General features: G+C 34.7%; 2 protein-coding genes across 2 annotated transcripts in view; one reads left to right on the top strand and one right to left on the bottom strand.

Moving 5' to 3' along the window:
* LOC117111193 overlaps positions 1–16,657 on the top strand; it is a 21,686-nt gene extending 5,029 nt beyond the window's left edge. The window contains exons 8-30 of the mRNA XM_033254079.1: positions 5,308–5,419; positions 6,375–6,487; positions 6,713–6,811; positions 7,100–7,172; positions 7,265–7,362; positions 7,505–7,706; positions 8,169–8,375; positions 8,601–8,899; positions 9,052–9,222; positions 9,372–9,485; positions 9,753–10,037; positions 10,370–10,695; positions 11,127–11,296; positions 11,507–11,586; positions 11,928–12,119; positions 12,692–12,825; positions 13,017–13,101; positions 13,734–13,931; positions 14,380–14,517; positions 14,746–14,888; positions 15,119–15,242; positions 15,866–16,011; positions 16,480–16,657. Coding sequence (XP_033109970.1) covers positions 5,308–5,419; positions 6,375–6,487; positions 6,713–6,811; positions 7,100–7,172; positions 7,265–7,362; positions 7,505–7,706; positions 8,169–8,375; positions 8,601–8,899; positions 9,052–9,222; positions 9,372–9,485; positions 9,753–10,037; positions 10,370–10,695; positions 11,127–11,296; positions 11,507–11,586; positions 11,928–12,119; positions 12,692–12,825; positions 13,017–13,101; positions 13,734–13,931; positions 14,380–14,517; positions 14,746–14,888; positions 15,119–15,242; positions 15,866–16,011; positions 16,480–16,657 — 3,687 coding nt within the window. The remainder of the gene's footprint in view (positions 1–5,307; positions 5,420–6,374; positions 6,488–6,712; positions 6,812–7,099; positions 7,173–7,264; positions 7,363–7,504; positions 7,707–8,168; positions 8,376–8,600; positions 8,900–9,051; positions 9,223–9,371; positions 9,486–9,752; positions 10,038–10,369; positions 10,696–11,126; positions 11,297–11,506; positions 11,587–11,927; positions 12,120–12,691; positions 12,826–13,016; positions 13,102–13,733; positions 13,932–14,379; positions 14,518–14,745; positions 14,889–15,118; positions 15,243–15,865; positions 16,012–16,479) is intronic.
* On the bottom strand, positions 1,823–3,113 carry LOC117111257 (kappa-type opioid receptor-like). Its single transcript, XM_033254170.1, has one exon. The coding sequence runs from the start codon at positions 3,008–3,010 to the stop codon at positions 2,042–2,044; it is 969 nt and encodes a 322-aa protein (XP_033110061.1). The 5' UTR covers positions 3,011–3,113; the 3' UTR covers positions 1,823–2,041.
* Positions 16,658–18,582: the final 1,925 nt, after the last annotated feature.

Genomic DNA, 18,582 nt, shown 5'->3' with positions numbered 1-18,582 from the left:
CAACCTCTCAATACAAAATTTACATAAAGAATTAATTCAAAATTAAATAAAAAACTTAATATAAAAATTAAAATAAAATTACAATTAAAGATGTAAATGAAAGAGCAATATTAAAAAACAATAGGCAAAGGGATATTAAAACAACAAAGGGAATAAAGTAGCCTAAATAAAATAATCAAATAAATTAAAAATAGATAATAGGCCAATGTATATGAGAACTATAAATCAAATCACTCTTAATTTAAAGAAAATAAATCAATTTAAATTAATAAATAAAACAGAAAATAAATAATAAGGTAGAAATCAAAAAATGAATTCTCAGTGTAAAAGGCCAAAGAAACAGAATTACAGGAGAGAAAGAAGGAGGTAACTTTTGAGGGACGATTTAAAGGAGGAGTAAGTAGAAGCATTGCGGATATCTAAGGGAAGAGAGTTAAAGAAAGAGGGGGCATTAAAGCTAAATGAAAGTTTGAAAAGTTCAAAGTGGGGTCTGGGGATATGTAAGTTCCCTTTAGTGATCTGCCGAGTGTTCATGCGGCTATTTGCAGTTATTTTTGTGAGACACTGACAAATTGTTTTGGGAGCAAGATTGTGTAGAGCTTTAAAAGTTAAACAGCCAAGTTGATATCGATATCTGTCATGGAAATTGTTTGGGGAGCAAGATTGTGTAGAGCTTTAAAAGTTAAACAGCCAAGTTGATATCGATATCTGTCATACATCAATAAAAGATTGTTTGCTATGATTCAAAGCAGTCGCTATCTAAAGAATTGTATTTCTTATATGTCTACATATTTTATGTATATAATATTATATACAGTAATTATAAAGCAGCAGTAATGTATAAACAGGTAAATAAACAAGCATATCTTATTCACGTATACATCAGTTAAAAAAATAGTTTTCTATGCTTAAAAGCAGTCGCCATCTAAAAAATTGTATTTCTTATAATATGTCTACATATTTTATGTATATAATATTATATAATTATAAAGCAGCAGTAGTTTATAAACAGGTAAATAAACAAGCATAAGCCAAAGTAACACTATTACCATTATTTATTTGGAGAGAAGACAGCATTTCAAGCATAGCTCTTCGTCAGGTAAGAGATGAAATATATAGGCCTATGGTAACTGTAATGTTGTTAAACATTTGTTTAAAACAGTCAAAATATAATTAAGCATTTGATTGCTCAGGGTAAGAAGAAGACGGTGTTAATTTAATTTACGGTATTTAAATAAATCAATTACCGTGTGGCGTATAAATTCAGTAATATAGTCAGGCAATATGGCTTTTTAGCATTAATCTAAGCATTTGATTGGATGAAAATTCATGACGTTAAATTAACAACCGTTTAATTATGATGACGTAACGGCGTTAAATATAATAAATGGCGTTTCAGCGTCACGTTACATCAAGCTCAGTTCCCACTTGCAGAAAAACTGCCGCAACGCAACGTACGCAACGCAGCGTAAGGAAATGCTCTTCCGGCAATTTCGTATCCCCCCTCCTTACGGAAAGTTGAATTTGGACTTCTTAGGCCTGAAGAAAAAATAATTATTATAAATCAACAATTATAAATTTTTTGCAGATATAAGCGCACCTAGATTAGGCCTACTATTTATGTAGAAAATACACAATTTTGTTGTTCTCCCAGACGACTTGTGACGACCCTGACGGCTCTATCAAAACCAGGCTACTTGGCTTGGCTAGGGCAGATTAGGCTATTATAGGTTATGATAAGATAGGCCATGATAATAATAACAGTAATAATAGCAGCATGCATCATTGATAACAAACAATAATAATTATTATTTAATTGGCAATGACTAGAGCAATCGCGACGGTCTAAGATGACAGATCAAAAATATGTAAACACGAAGCACTAACTACAAATCCAACAGTAACATGCGCAAATTAGCTTTTTGCTTGCGTTGCGGCGCTTGCGTTGCGAAAAGTTGAATTGATTCGTTGCGTTGCGTCCTAGTGGGAAACAAGCTTTAGGTTATGGCATTGTAGGCGTCTACCATCTCAGCTTTTTTCGTCATATACGGGAGGCTACCATTACATTTGTAAAATATTCCTTGTAGAATTTCCTTACCGCCAACTTAAAATCATTAAACTTGAAAGCATAAATGATAGGATTAATCATAAGATTAACAGCATTGAGGATTACTGTGATCTCATTAATGAGTGAGGAATTATACTCAAAAGACTTTGAGATCGTATAAAACAGATAGAGTATATGATTCGGGGTCCAGCAAAACAGGAATGCTATGGTAACTAATAATAGCATATACGTAATACTTCGAATATTACGTGTAAAATATTTTTTCCCATGGCTCGACTTTTCAGTACATTTAGGCTGTACTCTGTAGTAAAGTGTTTTTAGTATGAACGTGTAGCAGACGATTATAATCAGGAACGGTATCAGCCAAGAAATTACGAAAATAAAAAGACCCGATGCAACTCTGGAGGCGTCACTGCTATAATTGAAGTAACACTTTCCTGCATTATTCGTGTCGCCAAGAACTGCGAGGTGGCATGCGACTGTAATACCAACGATGTGAGGAATTACCAGGTATCGTTTGTTGCTCTTATTGTGGATTTTTTCTCTATACGTTATCGGATGAATTACAGCAATATAGCGTCCTATGGTCATGATGATATGGTTGTACGTTGACGCGTACATAAATGACCAGAAAACGGAGCGTGTTTTACAGAATATTTTACCGTGAACTCCGTTTGGTGCCGAATTGGTAAAGTAAACTAGAAACAAACAACTTGCAATGATATCGATCACCGACTGATGTAGAAGAAGAGAGTAAGTAAAAGACTTCTTGTGGATCCTGGCCCATAAAAACATCACTAGTACGAAGATATTGGCTGATATTACAAAGAAACCAACTGTAAAGCGAATTGTAGTAATTATAAGTTCTCTGTCGCCATCGTCTATTACGGTTGTCATGCTTCTAGTAAAAAAGGTAAAATTAGTTGTCAAACAGTCGATCATGTATAAATTATATTATAAGTGCCTAGAGGATCACAAAAAGTTGCTTAACTCCATTATAAGGCTTAAATTGTTAATACTGTACTGTTGGCTATAATAATGAGAAAAAAAACCCCAGGATACTATGAATTGAAGGCAAGTATCTTAAGCCCGGCACTCACTGGGCCCGACGGTGTTCGGGCGACGCGATTCCATGAAAAACTCAACTCGACGATGCTCACGCAACGGATGACGATCCGTTTAGACTGCCACCGACAGTCAGCAGACGGCGTCGCGTCTCCTAGCGCTCACCGGGGAGCGGAGTTGGATTCGTCGTGCGACGGTCATACGACGCGTGAGTGCCCGGCTTTAACTACCAAACTACATGCAATAAATGATACCGTAGTGCATCATACACAAACATTCATCACATCACTATATTATAGTCAAAACGAAGAGTCAACAATTTTCTCATGACCTTTATATATTATTTTGAACCATAGATATCGACTTAATATCCAAGACAACTTAGACCCAACTTATGCTTTAAGTACTATAATAATTATGATCGACAAATCACAAGTTTCCTTTTCGCCTTTAGCACAATTTTTAATATTAATAATATTATCTACTACACGTTTCATAATTACCATCATCATCATCGTCATCATCGTTATTATTATTATTATTACTTCTGAGTAGTAGTATTATTAAACAAAACTATAAATGCTTGCAAAATGATAGAAACCAGCCTGAACCATACAATATCACATTTTTGTAGTTTGAAAGACATTGGCCTGGGATTTATGGATTTAAGGCGAATTTAAGTTGAATTTTTGTTAAGTAAGTTTGCTAAATCCACCCCTTGAGCAGTAGCCGTTATAAATTCGAAAACTTAATTTTTTGCATTATCGTGTGCAGTGAAAATTGATTAATCTAACGAATATTTCACTGGGTTACTATCGGGTTAGCGAGTGACTTTTATTGGTAGAATTTTATGGTGGGTTTCTATTGGAGCACGGGTCACAAACCTAACAGTAAAAGGAGTCAATTAGAAATTGTACAGTATTAAAATCAACACCAAGTTATATGAATTTGTGCTGATGCATATTTACATATTTTATAGAAGTATTTGAGTGATCCCAGGAAAGTATGTGTAGGCCTATTTACTAGCAAGAACGAGCTTTAAAATTCTAACACGTTTACAAGGGGGGGGGGGGTGGAGCCGTGGGATCCTGCACTCTTTGAAAATAGGGTGAGGTCATTGTCTCCCGGTGTAGCCTACTGTCTAATCACCACCAGAAGGACCCCACTGGGAAACAAACCTTATCCCACATCCCTACAATGTAAAGCCATATATGAAAGATACGCACGAGTATATGAGAATGTGCAACAGCAAAGATTGGCTGAACACTAAGTAGTGGTCACATTAACACATTGTCATAAACTACTTACGGTCTAGATGTTGCGATGGTCGTCATGTTGCTATCCATTGCTGCGTTAAGTTTGTTCTTTCGCGTTATAGTAATCAAGGAACCAATATTATGTTCCGAGGTACCTCATGCACTAGTTAGTTTGTACATTATATTTCAATAAGATCTAGCATCTTTGGATGGGCATATATTAAATTGAAATGGGTCTGGTCGTGGGAATATGGTCCGTGACGTAATACTGTATCTTATGTTTATAAACATTTGACATCAATGTTCAAATAACATGATAGGCCTATGATAATCACACGATGGTAAGTAGTGTCAAATTGAGGATTAATATGTGTCTATATGACAAGCCTGAGAGCGCAAAAGACGATTAGACCTATTATTATTATTATTATTATTATTATTATTATTATTATTATTATTATTATTATTGTTGTTAATATCATAATTATTATTTAAATATTATTATTGACTTTTTAAAATTAATATCCATATTCATGTTATTATTGATAGGCCTATTATCATTAGGCCTAATATTCATATTATCATTAATATCATCATTATTGACGTTATCAATATTCATATTCTAATGAATATTTATATTCATATTATTACTGTTATTGACATTATAATTAATATTCATATTATTACTGTTATTGACATTATAATTAATATTCATACACTATTATCATTAATATTATCATTATTAACATTATCAATATTCATATTCTAATGTATATTCATATTGTTAATTTTATTATTGACATTATATTATTAAATCTAATTATCATCCTCATCACAACCACCACCACCAAGTATTCAGCATTAATACATACGGTGCCGTATGGATTTCACTTACATTTGAGAACATTATAATTACAGGTAACAGACGCACTTGAAAAGATACGGGACAAGGTGCCAGATAAGACTTTGAAGTACACCGACATTGGAACTGTAGTTGATGATGGAAAATTGCTAATGTCGTTTGGCTCGGGTATGAATATACAAATAAAATCATCTGTACGATGTCCGCACGTTTCCTCGTTACAAAGGCTGCCCATCCAATTGACCTTTCCGCTAAGCCCCGCCCCTTAGATTTTGTTGCTAAGGTCCCACAAAACGTTAGCGTTAAAACATACCGTAGGCAAGCACGTGAGTTTGTGAGACAGCTCGTGTATTCCTGGCGCCTTTCTGATTGGTCAGTTATGTTTGATTGACACTCCGGAAAGGCGTCTATAGACGAATCTATGAGAACTTTTTTGAACGTCGCCCTCTTTTTGTCGACTCGATTACTGGGGTGGAATTTCCGAAGTAGGAAGATGTCTAAATACACGAAATATATAACTTTGATACATTTTTAGTTTGAAGACTGATGGCATTATTCAGCTGCAAAAAAAAGCCGGATTTCTCAATGGTATTGTGTTTATAACCATACCGCATTGACATTTTAGGAGTAGGCCTAGGTGTAGGGTCCCTCCAGTAATGGTGTCGACAACAAATGGCGCCATTCTTCTTGGATTCGTCTATAGCAAGAAATCCTATTAAAATAAGACTTTGAGTTGCTTTATAAACTCACGAGAGTGTCATCAAAATGCAATAAACAGTATAGTATATATTTAGAAATTGCATAGTAGTCAATTATTGAATGAACCATTCCGGAGTGTAAATAAAACTTAACAACTGACCAATGGCAATTAGGACAACAATACGCACTTTTCTACCAAACGCACGTGATCTTTACAATCTAACATTGATGAAAGAATAGTAGTCTAGCTCAATACAAGGAATGCCAGTACACTTAGTAACTATGTGCACATTCATTTTTTGTAACAATTATCTTGGCTTGTCCTTATTATAGGCATGACGATTTCATATCATGCCCATTATACTGGAAGTCACAGTTAGTACAGTATATGTAATTACGTTTTAATATCTAATTCAAAATATAGTTCACAACGGCCCTGGTGCAAGGTTAGCGGGACTTCTCATTACGGATATGACGTATGAGGAACCTCAACCTTCTGATGACGAGGTAGCCAAAGAAATCGAAATTAAAACTGAGGTAAATATTTTCGGAGGAATAGCCCCCTGGACCCCGATAGTAGATAAGGAAACACTCCAAAAGCTTCTTATCTGGACCACACGGCTTATGTTATTGATTGCCACTCGCACCAATTACCGACCAAAAAACAATCTGTATCATTCAATCAATTAATGGATTTATTGATTGACGTCATAGTAGCTCCGATTTACAGTACATTTAACATGATGTTGTTTTTGCTTTCAGTTAGCAGATAACTTATTTCCTCTCGATCGATCATTGGCCAAAAAGCAGATAAAAATAGCCGGATGGTCTTCAAATCTTCTTGAAAATGCATCTGGTGAGGTAAAACATAGCCCTTTAACGTTAATATTATTTCAAAAAACTTTTTTCCTCAATCCTGACTCGTTGTGCCTGACAGAGGGTTGAAATTATTCTAGACTAGATGAAAATATGTGTGCTGACTTGCATTTAAGAGTCAGACGACGCATCTCTGGGTGTTCTTCTAGAGACATAAAATAAACAGTAGAGTACTTTCTTAAAAACAATATGTTTCAACATCAGGATATGCTTAGGATAACAGCCAATACTTGTAATTTTGAAGCCTACAATGTACGGTATTCATTTTTTCAGCGTGCAGATATGTCTGGCTGGAATTATGGTGGAGATTGGAAAATTGTAAGAGGAGGAGACAACACTGAAAGCCGTGAGTCTTTTTGGATGGAATATTCTAATAAAAATAAATTGTATATGAAACAAAACGTCATAGTAATACATTCTTATAACTTTCTACTATAGGATTCTCCTCGTCGCACATGAATTGCGTCAAGAATCAGGAAATTAGCCTTCTTGCACACTTTTCAGAAAAACATTTGGATTCCAGTCCAGAAATTCAGGTAAATAAAATACACTTATGCCTACATTCATTGTATTCAAGGCGAATTATCCTCTTATAATTCATGTGTGTATAATGAATACAAGTAGCACGTGATCAACTAATTCACATGAATATCGCTCTGCGCATTTTTTCCCTTAAAGGCATCAGAATCGTTTCATGAAGGGAGCTGTGGTGGTGGTTTCTACTCATTAACTGTTACTTTGATGGATGCTAATGGCGAAGTCATTACCACACAGACTACAGGAGAAAAGGGAAGTATAAAGTCCAAAGGCTGGATCCGTGAGACTTTTACATTTAAGAATTATGGGAAAGGTCTTCGCTTCATCTCATTCCAAGCAACTGGTGAGGATAACATTTTTCGGTACAGCATAGGGAACGTAAGGGCAAACCTAAATTTGCAGGTTTTGGTTTTGCCTTCCAAAAATAGAAACAGAACATAGGTATTTTGGCACGATCAAGGCAGCCGTTTCCGGTACTAATAACGGTGATTTCAATAATAATAATAATAATAATAATAATAATAATAATAATAATAATAATAATAATAATAAGAATAAGAATAATAAGAATAATAAAGATTTATAAAGCGCACATCTCCACCAAATGTGCTCAAGGCGCATTAGTCTCTTCCTCACAGTTTTTGTTGTTAAGCCTGATTATAATATGCTTACATTTTTCAATTTATTAAATTTTATCAAATATTTGATAGTCAGCATTGAAAATGTATATGTTTTAAAATAGAGATCATATTTATCTGGTATGACATTTTATACTCGTCATTTTTTATGTGAAAATAAAATAAAGCAAGAGACGATAAATTCTGGGCGGGTCATTTTGGAGCGTATGTGTCTGCTGCGTGTTTGCGTGTGAAAAATGAAGTCGCAGCTGCTGCTGGTGATGTATACGACGACGTCATAAATGAAAAGTCTGGAGAACAAAGTATTAATGACATTATTCGAGGATTGCTGGAAGAGCATAAAGAGGCTTTGACTGAAATTCAACAAGATGAAGGTAAACGTTTATTATTCAGAATTGATTTTCAGGAATTGCAATTATTCTTTAATTTTGCCAGTTAAAATCAGACATGCAACCGACTAACGGATCGACGACTGACTGACTTTTGTCCAATGACACGAACACAATTTCCACATCCAAGTATACTTATGCTTTATGGAATGACATTGCCTTTGTGTATTAATCAGTATGTACACACGTCAATCATACTTGTTTATTCAGATGGAGAAGAAATTATAGATTTCAACAAACCGTTACCGAATGTGGCCAACGATTCCTTTCCAATATCAAAACCTGTATATCGTCGACAGCCGAAGAAACGACGAGAGGTACGTGTTTTCGTTTCCAGTACATTCCGAGATTTCCAGGAAGAACGCGAGGCTCTTATCAAAAAAGCATTCCGAGAATTGAATCGCTTATGTACAGAACGTGGTATATGCTTTACGTATGTAGATCTTAGATGGGGGATCACAAAAGAGCAGTCAAAAGACGGTCAGACGATCTCTATCTGCTTGCGAGAGGTGAGTGACCTTGTTTATCTTAAAATTTAGTAGACCTAGTTAAAATGCGAATATTTTGTTTTTGAACAATTAACACCTCAAACTAAAAGGAGAATTATAATGCTAATGTTTGTACAGGTACATGCGACATTAACACTTTCTTCTTTTGTTAGATTGATAAGTGTCGTCCGTACTTTATCTGCCTGCTGGGTGACCGATTTGGATGGTCTCAGAAAGAAGTACTGCCTGATAAACTACTCAACAAAACATACAATGTTGCTATCGAAAATCACAGTCGATTCAGTTGGATCGATTCCTTTAGATTCGATACTAGTGTAACGCGGGTAAATATAGAATATCACTTACCCAAATTTGCATAGGTTCAAAAAGCGCACTTTTCTAGCCTTAGAGATAGCCTAAACAAATTGGAGTTATAACCGACAAAATAAGCAATTTGTAAATATAATTAAAAAGACGTCCAATTAATTTTCAGTTAGAAGCATTGTATGGTGCCCTCAGAAATAAGGAAAGTTCTATTAATCGAGCCTTCTTCTACATACGGGATAACCAGCTAGAAGAAGAGGATCTCAAGATAATGCAAGAAATTGTAAGTTAAAAAATAAATAGTCCTAGGATTAACGGATTGTTTCATCAAGCTTACCGATAAAAACGTTAATATCTCCAAAACGTCTGGTTGAAAACATCATCTTCACAAGCTTTCGTTATTTCAACAAATCATGATCTGTATATAATTTTAATCTAGGCATGTTCCTCATTTGATTGATTTTTTGAAATCGTACTGACTTAATATGGCAGCTTAACCTTAAGAGGGATATAATAAATGATCAATTTTCGTCAATATATTGTTTTATAGCAAGTAGACATGGAAGCAAAAGAAAAGGAGGCAAAAGAAAGGAAGGAGAGGGGTGAAGAAGAAAAAGAAGAAAATAAAACAGAGAAACAAACTGATAGCAACGAGAAACCGACGGAAGACAACAGCAAGACGGTCAGTGAGCCTAAAAGTGACGGCAAGAAAAAAGCGCTTGAGTCTTTGTGGCATTTCGAACAACAGCAGAAATTCAGAAAAATTGTGGAAGAATCTGGAATGAATGTGAGGAAGTTCAAAGTAGCTGAGGAAGTCCAATCCAAGATTCTTGAGGTATAATGATTATAATAGTGATCGCAGGCGGATTCAATATGGGTATCCATCAGGGTATACTCTAAATCAAAATAAAGTATTAAACATAAATATTTAAGTTGAGAGTGCCATTCCAAGACATCTAGATATCTTAGCCATAAAATTTTGCACCTTATCCCCAACGATGATGGGTTGGCGTCGCATAGCCCTATCTATAATTTAAAAGTCCCTCCCTGTATCCCCTCTATTTCGGATTCGCCAATAATGACAATCAGGATAATGGTAATAATTGAAGTTTTGGAAAAGAATATTAACACAACGTGCGTCAATAAATACTATCATTCTAATCATAGGATCTCACAATGTGTGTTGACGAAGATTTCCCACCAGGCACAGAGCTCACAGGCCTTCAGCGCGAACGAGAAGCTCACGAGGCATTTGCCGAAGTTCGCTGTCGAATTTATATTGGTCGAGAGGACTACTTTAAGGCGATCGATGATTATGGTAGCAAGGATACCGATGAGCCGTTCGTCATTCTCGGGAGATCTGGTTCGGGGAAGTCGGCATTGATCGCCAACTGGTGCACAAGATACGAAGAAAAAAACCCAAGTCATTTCATATTTATGCATTTCATCGGAAGTTCTGCAGAAAGTGCATCGCACCTTAATCTCCTTAGACGGTAAAGATTTTATAGATTGACCGATATATTGATTGATTGATTGATTTACTGACATATTGACTGACTAGAGCTGACTGACTGGCTGGCTTTGTGGCAGGCTGGCTGGTCGGCTGACTGACTGACTGACTAAGTAACTCGATCGATTCACTTAGTGTTTGAAATACTGATACAATGTTTACGAGCCATAGTAAGATTTCAAATAATGGTTATTGTATGTACAATTGATTTAAATTGGGTGCTATTAGATCAAATTTAATTTACGCAGGTTGACCAATGTTACTTAAAGCACTATCGTCTTGGTGTATGTTTATTGTTGATGTAGACCTGAGGATTATTTGGACGCTCATAATATTTTGCACTTCACATTAAAAAATATTTTGCCTAAATATTTTTCTGGAATACTGATCGTTTATGAATATAATTTATAACAGATTATATGAAGAAATGAAGCAGTTTTTCAATTTTCCGCAACCAGTTCCTTCATCCGATCGTAACCTGGTTCTTGATCTGCCGTCCTGGCTCAAACAAGCAGGAAATAGCGGCAAAGTCATGCTTGTATTGGATGCCTTAAATCAGCTAGACACAGGTGCTGGGACTAAAGGTAACGTGCATTTCTCTATACGCTTCTAACTTATTCATTATTATCTTGACACTTGTAATCGATTGGAAGGGAGTGTCAAAATCATAAGTAAGCTTGATCATCACTTACATATCGAAATGTGGATTTGGCAAAACCACAATGGTAAAAATCTAATTTTCTGTTCATTCCAGTTCGTTTGTAATGTATTAATTTTCTGTTTTATCATCGAAGGTGACGAACAGGAATTAAAATGGCTTCCGAAAAAACTTCCAAAGGGCGTTAAAATGGTTCTGTCAACACTTCCTGGCAAAGTGAGTTTAGCCACCAATACACTAATAATCTAAATACGTTAATCATGCCAATTTTATAATTTGGGGTAGGTGCAATAATGTTACGGAACAAATAATCACTGGCGTATCTAGTATTGACATGTTGGGGGAGTGGGGTTGAGAGTGGGGACAAAAGTTAAGATAGGATAGATACTTAATTGAGGGGATTTAGTTGGCAAAACATTTTCTTTTGTTATGCAAATTTCTAGTTGTGTGCTTGGGGTCGACCGACCATTTTTGGAAAGGCGTGCTCCCTGTAATCATTAGGTTTATTGAATAATATTATTATTAATATTACTATTAAATAGTGTTATTGTTGTTAGGCTCATGATGCGGTGCAGACAAATAAATGGCCAACCTTTGAGATATTTCCACTGCAATCGAGTGAGAAGAAACAAATAATTACAGAATACATGACACTGTACGCTAAGACACTAAGCGAGGAACAGATGGAGATGATAATAAAGGCAGACCAAACTAGTAACCCACTGTACCTTAAGTCACTTATGGACGAGGTCTGTATTATAAATAACATGTTGTATTTTAAAACGCTTTCCAAATGTCACATGATGTAAGTTAGTTTGTGCGTCTTGGATTTTGGTATATTTGCATGTATGTTTTTAATAGTAGAAATGATACGGAAGCTGTACCGTTATACCGTAAATAATACACAGATACTAAGGCCTATGGCATCTCCTGACTAGAGGGAAGAGCGCCCGTGCCCGCCAATTTGTTCCTTCCGGGATTCCTCTGGTATGGAATGAAAGTACCGTACCCACAGAACCCCAGTAATAACAGCTTCCGCTTTATTGTTGATATTCTCTTGGTATAATGTGTCGTATAGATTGGTATCAGTGCTGAAAAATCTCAACTGAAATCAATGACGGTAAGGTATGTGTCTTCAAATAGTATGAGAGTTCATAACACAATGATTATTGTAATCCCAACGGCCCATTATCGGTAAGAACTATTTAAATGACAAATTTTACATTAACTTTTAGATTTCCAATACAATAATTACATTTTTTCAATATATTGTTTATGATTATCGATCAACAAATAAATTACTCATTATACATATGTTTAGATTCGCATGTATGGAAGTTTTTACCAATTGACGAATGCAATCGAGACATACCTGAGAGCAGACGATCCGGGAAAACTCTTTGTCAAAATTCTCGAACGCTTGGAAACCGATTTTGAAAGTGGTTCATACGAAAGGTGATTACTACAAAATATACATAATAATATTTTAAAGTAAAAAATAGAAATGAAACATATGAAATTGTTTTATTTACAAACTTGTATGTTTAAAAATGTTTAATGTAATTTATTTACGTTTTAACAAATTAAGATAAACCGATAATAATAATAATAATACTGATAATATCTTCTTGAAACAATTTTTCTAGGCCAGGACTTGTGAAAGATACGACCACGGCAATATGGTGTTCTAACAAGGGTATGACAGAGGCTGAAATAACAGAATACTTGAAGGTAGTGTTGTTAACGTCTGTCCCCATACCGATAAATAAGATGTTTAATTCAATTTGTATATGTTTGTACATATTTTGTGATATATAAAAATGGTATATATATATATATATATATATACATATATATATATAAAGTATATATATGTAAAAGTATGAAAATAGTAAAAAGTGGATTGTATCAAATAAGATAATGTAGATATAAAATTGGGACTATAGAATTATTAAACAAAATATATAAATATTTAATAATGTGTAGGCCTAATTGCTTAATCCTATTTCATTTCTAGTAAATATATGAATTTTGTGACAGCATTTTATAATAAACCTTGGTACACATGAAAATAAATACCGTACTCCAATTTCCAAATACAAAATAACAGGCATAGTAGGTATTGACTGAATGCCATATTGGAAAAAATAGGCTACACTCGAAGCCAGTGTTTTGGTCGCCATTTAAAAATTTTATTTTATTAAATAAATTTATAGTATGGGCTATGAACCAACTCCGTGTTCCACAAGCTGACGGCATGTTTACCACAGGAATACTCCGACCCAGTCCCATACCAAATCCAGTAATAACGCCATATTGAAATCCCTTTGGTAAAATATTAACACGAAGTTTGTTTCATTTAGGTTTCATCAAGAATATGGTCTCCTTTTTACTTATCACTTGAGGAAAATCTAATCAATCGCAATGGAGTGCTTAACTTCTTCCATGACCATCTAAGACAAGCAGTTGAGCGAAAGTACCTGGGTACACACGACCTCAAACAACAGTGTTACATTGGGTTGGCGAACTTCTTCAACAAGAAGGACATAGATGATCGCTATGTACGTATTATTGATTTAAATTTGTTAGCTAGCAAACATTGAGTGTTGACAAATTGACAGACGTGTGAATGCCTGAGCTAATGTACACTGTCCATCAGAATCGAATAAGATGCAATTAAATCACTAGAATGTTGGAGAAATATCCTAAATATTGATTTTAATAAACCCATTAGAAATATACATACAATTTTGTAAATGCAATTTTTCTTAAGCAATACAAGTTACAAGATAAAATGTATTGTGGAACGTATAATATATAACATCTTTATTGCTGTCTTGGTCAAAATACATATAAAATTTAAATGGAAAAAAAATGAATGGAAGGTAAAAATATAAGTTACAGTAGACGTATTGCAAAAACAAATCGTAGATCATATTCTTAATTGTTTAACTAAAGGTTAGTTGCGATCTGACTTTGTTATCACCCTTATTTTTGTAATTAATTCAGACGGAAGAGGTACCATTCCTGTTATCCCAGGCCGGTGACTTGAAACGTCTGCGAGCTACTATTTTAAACGTTGCAGTTTTCCAAAAAATGATGGCAACGGAAGAAGGAAAATTTGAAATGATAAAGGCTTGGCAGTTGGTAAGTCGCAAGTTGTTTAGTATGAAAATAGCATGTAATAGAAAATGTTATTTAATGTTGTTGAGATAGTTGCTTCCATAATCTATGTTTAGTGAGTTTTTGTTTACTTTTCATAATGTGCTGAAAATCTTGTAATATGATTTCTTTAAATTTAATGTCACTTTAACAATTAGTCAATTAGGGATTGAAATTATTTCTGCTTATGAAATGATTCCTTTTCAATTACAGCTCGGAGGCTACGAGCAAGTGGAGCAGGCGTATCTTGACAAACTGACGAAAGCTGAAACGTGGGACAACGCGCGAGACAAGGCAGGCTTGATCAGATCAATGGCGGGGTTCTTCATGCAGTTAGGTCTTCAAAAAGGCGCAAGGTTAGAAATACCAGAATTACTACTAGGGTTGATTTTGTACTTCAATTTACAACTGATTTTGATTATGCTGTCAGAACGCATTATGCCTGCGTCGGTATGACTATGAAAGCCTGTCTATGTATTGTAGGCAAGTAGTCATAAAATCATATATATTGTATATTTTATTTATACTCAAACTCCATCCTTTTGACATAATGAGTCTTGCAGAGGTATTATCTACTTGTCTACAGATCACTATATGAACGTCTGCTTGATGCACTGGAAACCAAATACCAGGAAGATTATTCGACGATTGTGTACCATCACAAGAAATACACATACAAACGGCAATGTGTACACACAGATGTACTGGAGGTGGGTAAAATTGAAAATTATTTGAGTATAATTTTCTTTTTTTCTCAATATTTTTTAAATTTCTAAACACTTAGTCGGCCCATGCCGACTGGGCCCCTTGAATCCGCCACTGAATATAATTTCAAACATTATGGGATAAGGTCATACAGTCGAATTCATTGCTTTTGAAGTCGGATCCCGTGGGTTTATCACCGGCGATTATTCATCTCACCTAAAGCGACTTTATAAACACCTCAATAAACCGGTTTCATAAAAACCTTAGAAAAAAACAAGTGTCTGAACTTTTCATTGTCTCCTCTTCTTGCATTTTTACGCCAGATATGAAACCACATGGATCGACCCCCGATATCTTAACTTGTAATTTGTTTTCTCTACTGTTCCCTGTGTTTGTCTTCCGGTATCCTGTTCTAGTCCTGTCACCTTTTCTGTGTTCTGTCTTCACGTTCCTTGCATGTCCACTTTTTGTGGAATGTTTTGAATTTTGCCACATTTGTTATGTTTTGCAAAAATATAAATTAGGCCTATTATATATTTCGAGACAATTTTTGTATTATTGAAATTTTAATGTTTTTGGCAAATAAAGTGATTTTAGTACATATATCATATTGTTTGTTTATGAACAGGTGCTGATACAACTTGGGTCAGTTTGTCGTAATCTGGGGGAACTAAATGACGCCAAGAAGTACCTACATGACGCTATTAGCCGGATGAACAAGATTCGCACACCGGCACAGAAACTACAACTGGTTAAAGCTCTTCTTGGAATGGGGTAATTGTAAAACATAAAAGGGTCGTGTTTTGTGTAGAAAAATCTGTGTCTGTGTGTACAAATACAGCATCTATAAGCACACGGTTATCTCAATCACTATCTTTATCACTATCTTCATCAAGTCCATCCATTTTCATCATCTCTATAACCATTGTGATCTGAAATCATCGTCGCCATTACTATCATCTTCAATGAGGATAATTCATCATTTCCATATCGTCATCAAAATTATCATCATCATGACCCAGTTAGACCTACATTACATTTTTACTAACATTCATCGTCGTAATCTTCATTGTAATCGTCGTCATTATTAGTCTTTCATTATCATTATCATCACCTCACCTGAATCATCGTGAAAAGTGACAACAGGTCACAACATGGCAAGGTGCCCTATACCGGAAATATTATCTTCAAATGTTTACTCACTAGCATGTTTCCAAATCAATATTTATCTTCATGCTATAGGTCGGTTCTTCGACTTCAAGACAATGCAGAATGGGCCAAGCTGTACTTGAAACGAGCCCAGGAGATAGCTACCGACATTCTAGGAAACAACCACCATTACGTTGCCGCAATCGTTGGACAGGTACCGTTCACAATCCAGGTTACACCTAGTGTTATAGGCCTACATTCAACCCCGTAACCCCGTTTTTGTTGAATCCTGTATTTTATTTTTTTCTTGCTGTGGCGTACCGTTGAGCAATCTGTTAACAGCAGAAGACTTCATGTTCGAATCCTGGTTGGAGCACTTATGACAGATAATACGATTGAATTTCTTTAATTATAAACAATTTTTTATTAGATCAATTACGTTTTTGTGCATTTTTCTTTTGGGGGAGGTGGAATAGAGAGGATGAGTACCAGGCGTATCAATGGCTGTGGGTGAGGCAAGCAAAATTAAGTATTAAGCAGCTTTAAATGTCAGAAAAAGCATTCTCAGACTTAAAATATTACATGGTTGAGGCTGGGATGAGATGACCAAATTCAGGGGTGTAGCCTGCGATATATCACTGTTAGACTTAATTTGCCTTTTTGAGTCCCATAAATTTTAAGTATATCAAATAACTTTTTAGCAAAAATTGTGAAAAAAAGTAGGGGGGGAATTATCAGGAGTCTCAACACCCACTTCATCATGCACCAATTTTGGTACTGAGTATAAAATAAGGATGTAGCAACTCCTGCAGATTCATGGAAATTGCACTCCCAGACGATTTCAAAAGGGTTTTACTTCGATCGGACGGTATTTTAATACACTGCAATTTTATTATGCTATGAAAAAATTGAAAGAATGTTTCATGAATTTTTAAAAATTCAAATTTAAAATAGTTTATTACAAATATCAATAACATTAAATTTATAACTACAAGGAAGTTGAAATTGTGTAGAAAGATTTTAGATATGTAGAAATAAAGTAGGCCTAATTATTAGTAACAGAAAAACGAATGGTTTTTTCATTAATTATGAAATATAACAGTAGGCCTATTTGTTGACAACACTATTATGGTGTTTATTGTTCTAATTATTGTTCTTATTATGTTCATTATTATCTTCATCATTGTCATAATTATCATTCTCAATGTCATCAATATCATTATCATAATCATCATTGCCGTTGTCATCATCATTATCATTGTCGTCGTCATCATCATCATCATCATCATCATCATCATCATCATTATCATTATCATCATTATTATTATTAACACTCCGCAAAAAAAAAAACACTCTAATATATTGCTCTACAAGGTATAGTACATCTGACATACTACATCAGGCAACGCTTTTTATTACCTTGTTTAACTAAATTATTTTTAAAGATCGTCAGAACAGGGTGGAATACATTAAAATAAAATGTTTCTTATTTAGCAACATGAATTCGCGAAAAGCATCTAGGGAGAGGAAAAAATAAAAATAAAAACGTATGGATGAATGTAAACAGTGTAGTAATGACATAAATTCTTGGAATAGTTAAGGAAGAAACACTATATTTAATTTTTGGAGGGAGCGGAGGCTGTAATTAAAATTTTTAATGAAACTTCTATTTTTCGTGTTGGAGCGTGCGTTAACTGGCCAAAAATATATATATTTTTTAACATTTAAAAAATAATTGTTTCCTTCACATCCAACAGCAAGTACACTCGCCACTTACAGGATGAGAATGATGATTTATAAACATAAACAATAAAGTCTGTTTATAAGGTAGGGAATGGACTTCATTTTAGTTGTCAGAAAAAGTCCTGCTGTGACAGCAATTGAACCGAGGACCCTGGGATCAGAAGGCGAGCATCTTAATCACTGAGCTATTCAACTCAACTTTTATTCTTAAAAATATTAACATTATTTTCGAAATTGTTCAAATGCGTCGGAGGGTTCGCTAAAAAAGGTATAAAAATGTCTTGCCATAATGGTCAGACTATAAACAGCGGCCTCTGGAGTTTATGACGCATTATCTTCGTCAGGGGATACAGTAGTTTAGTTTATTCAACTGAACATACACTTTTGTTTCAATGGCACACAGCAATTTGGTGCGTTTAATGAGAAAGAAAAACAACTTAAAGAAACTAATAG

The sequence above is a fragment of the Anneissia japonica genome, unplaced genomic scaffold, assembly GCF_011630105.1.
Source record: "Anneissia japonica isolate Jap-2015-1 unplaced genomic scaffold, ASM1163010v1 scaffold288008_len1385354_cov213, whole genome shotgun sequence".
NCBI lineage: Eukaryota > Metazoa > Echinodermata > Crinoidea > Comatulida > Comatulidae > Anneissia > Anneissia japonica.
Note: the sequence above shows the minus strand (reverse complement) of the source record. Positions and strands in the feature narration are given on the sequence as shown.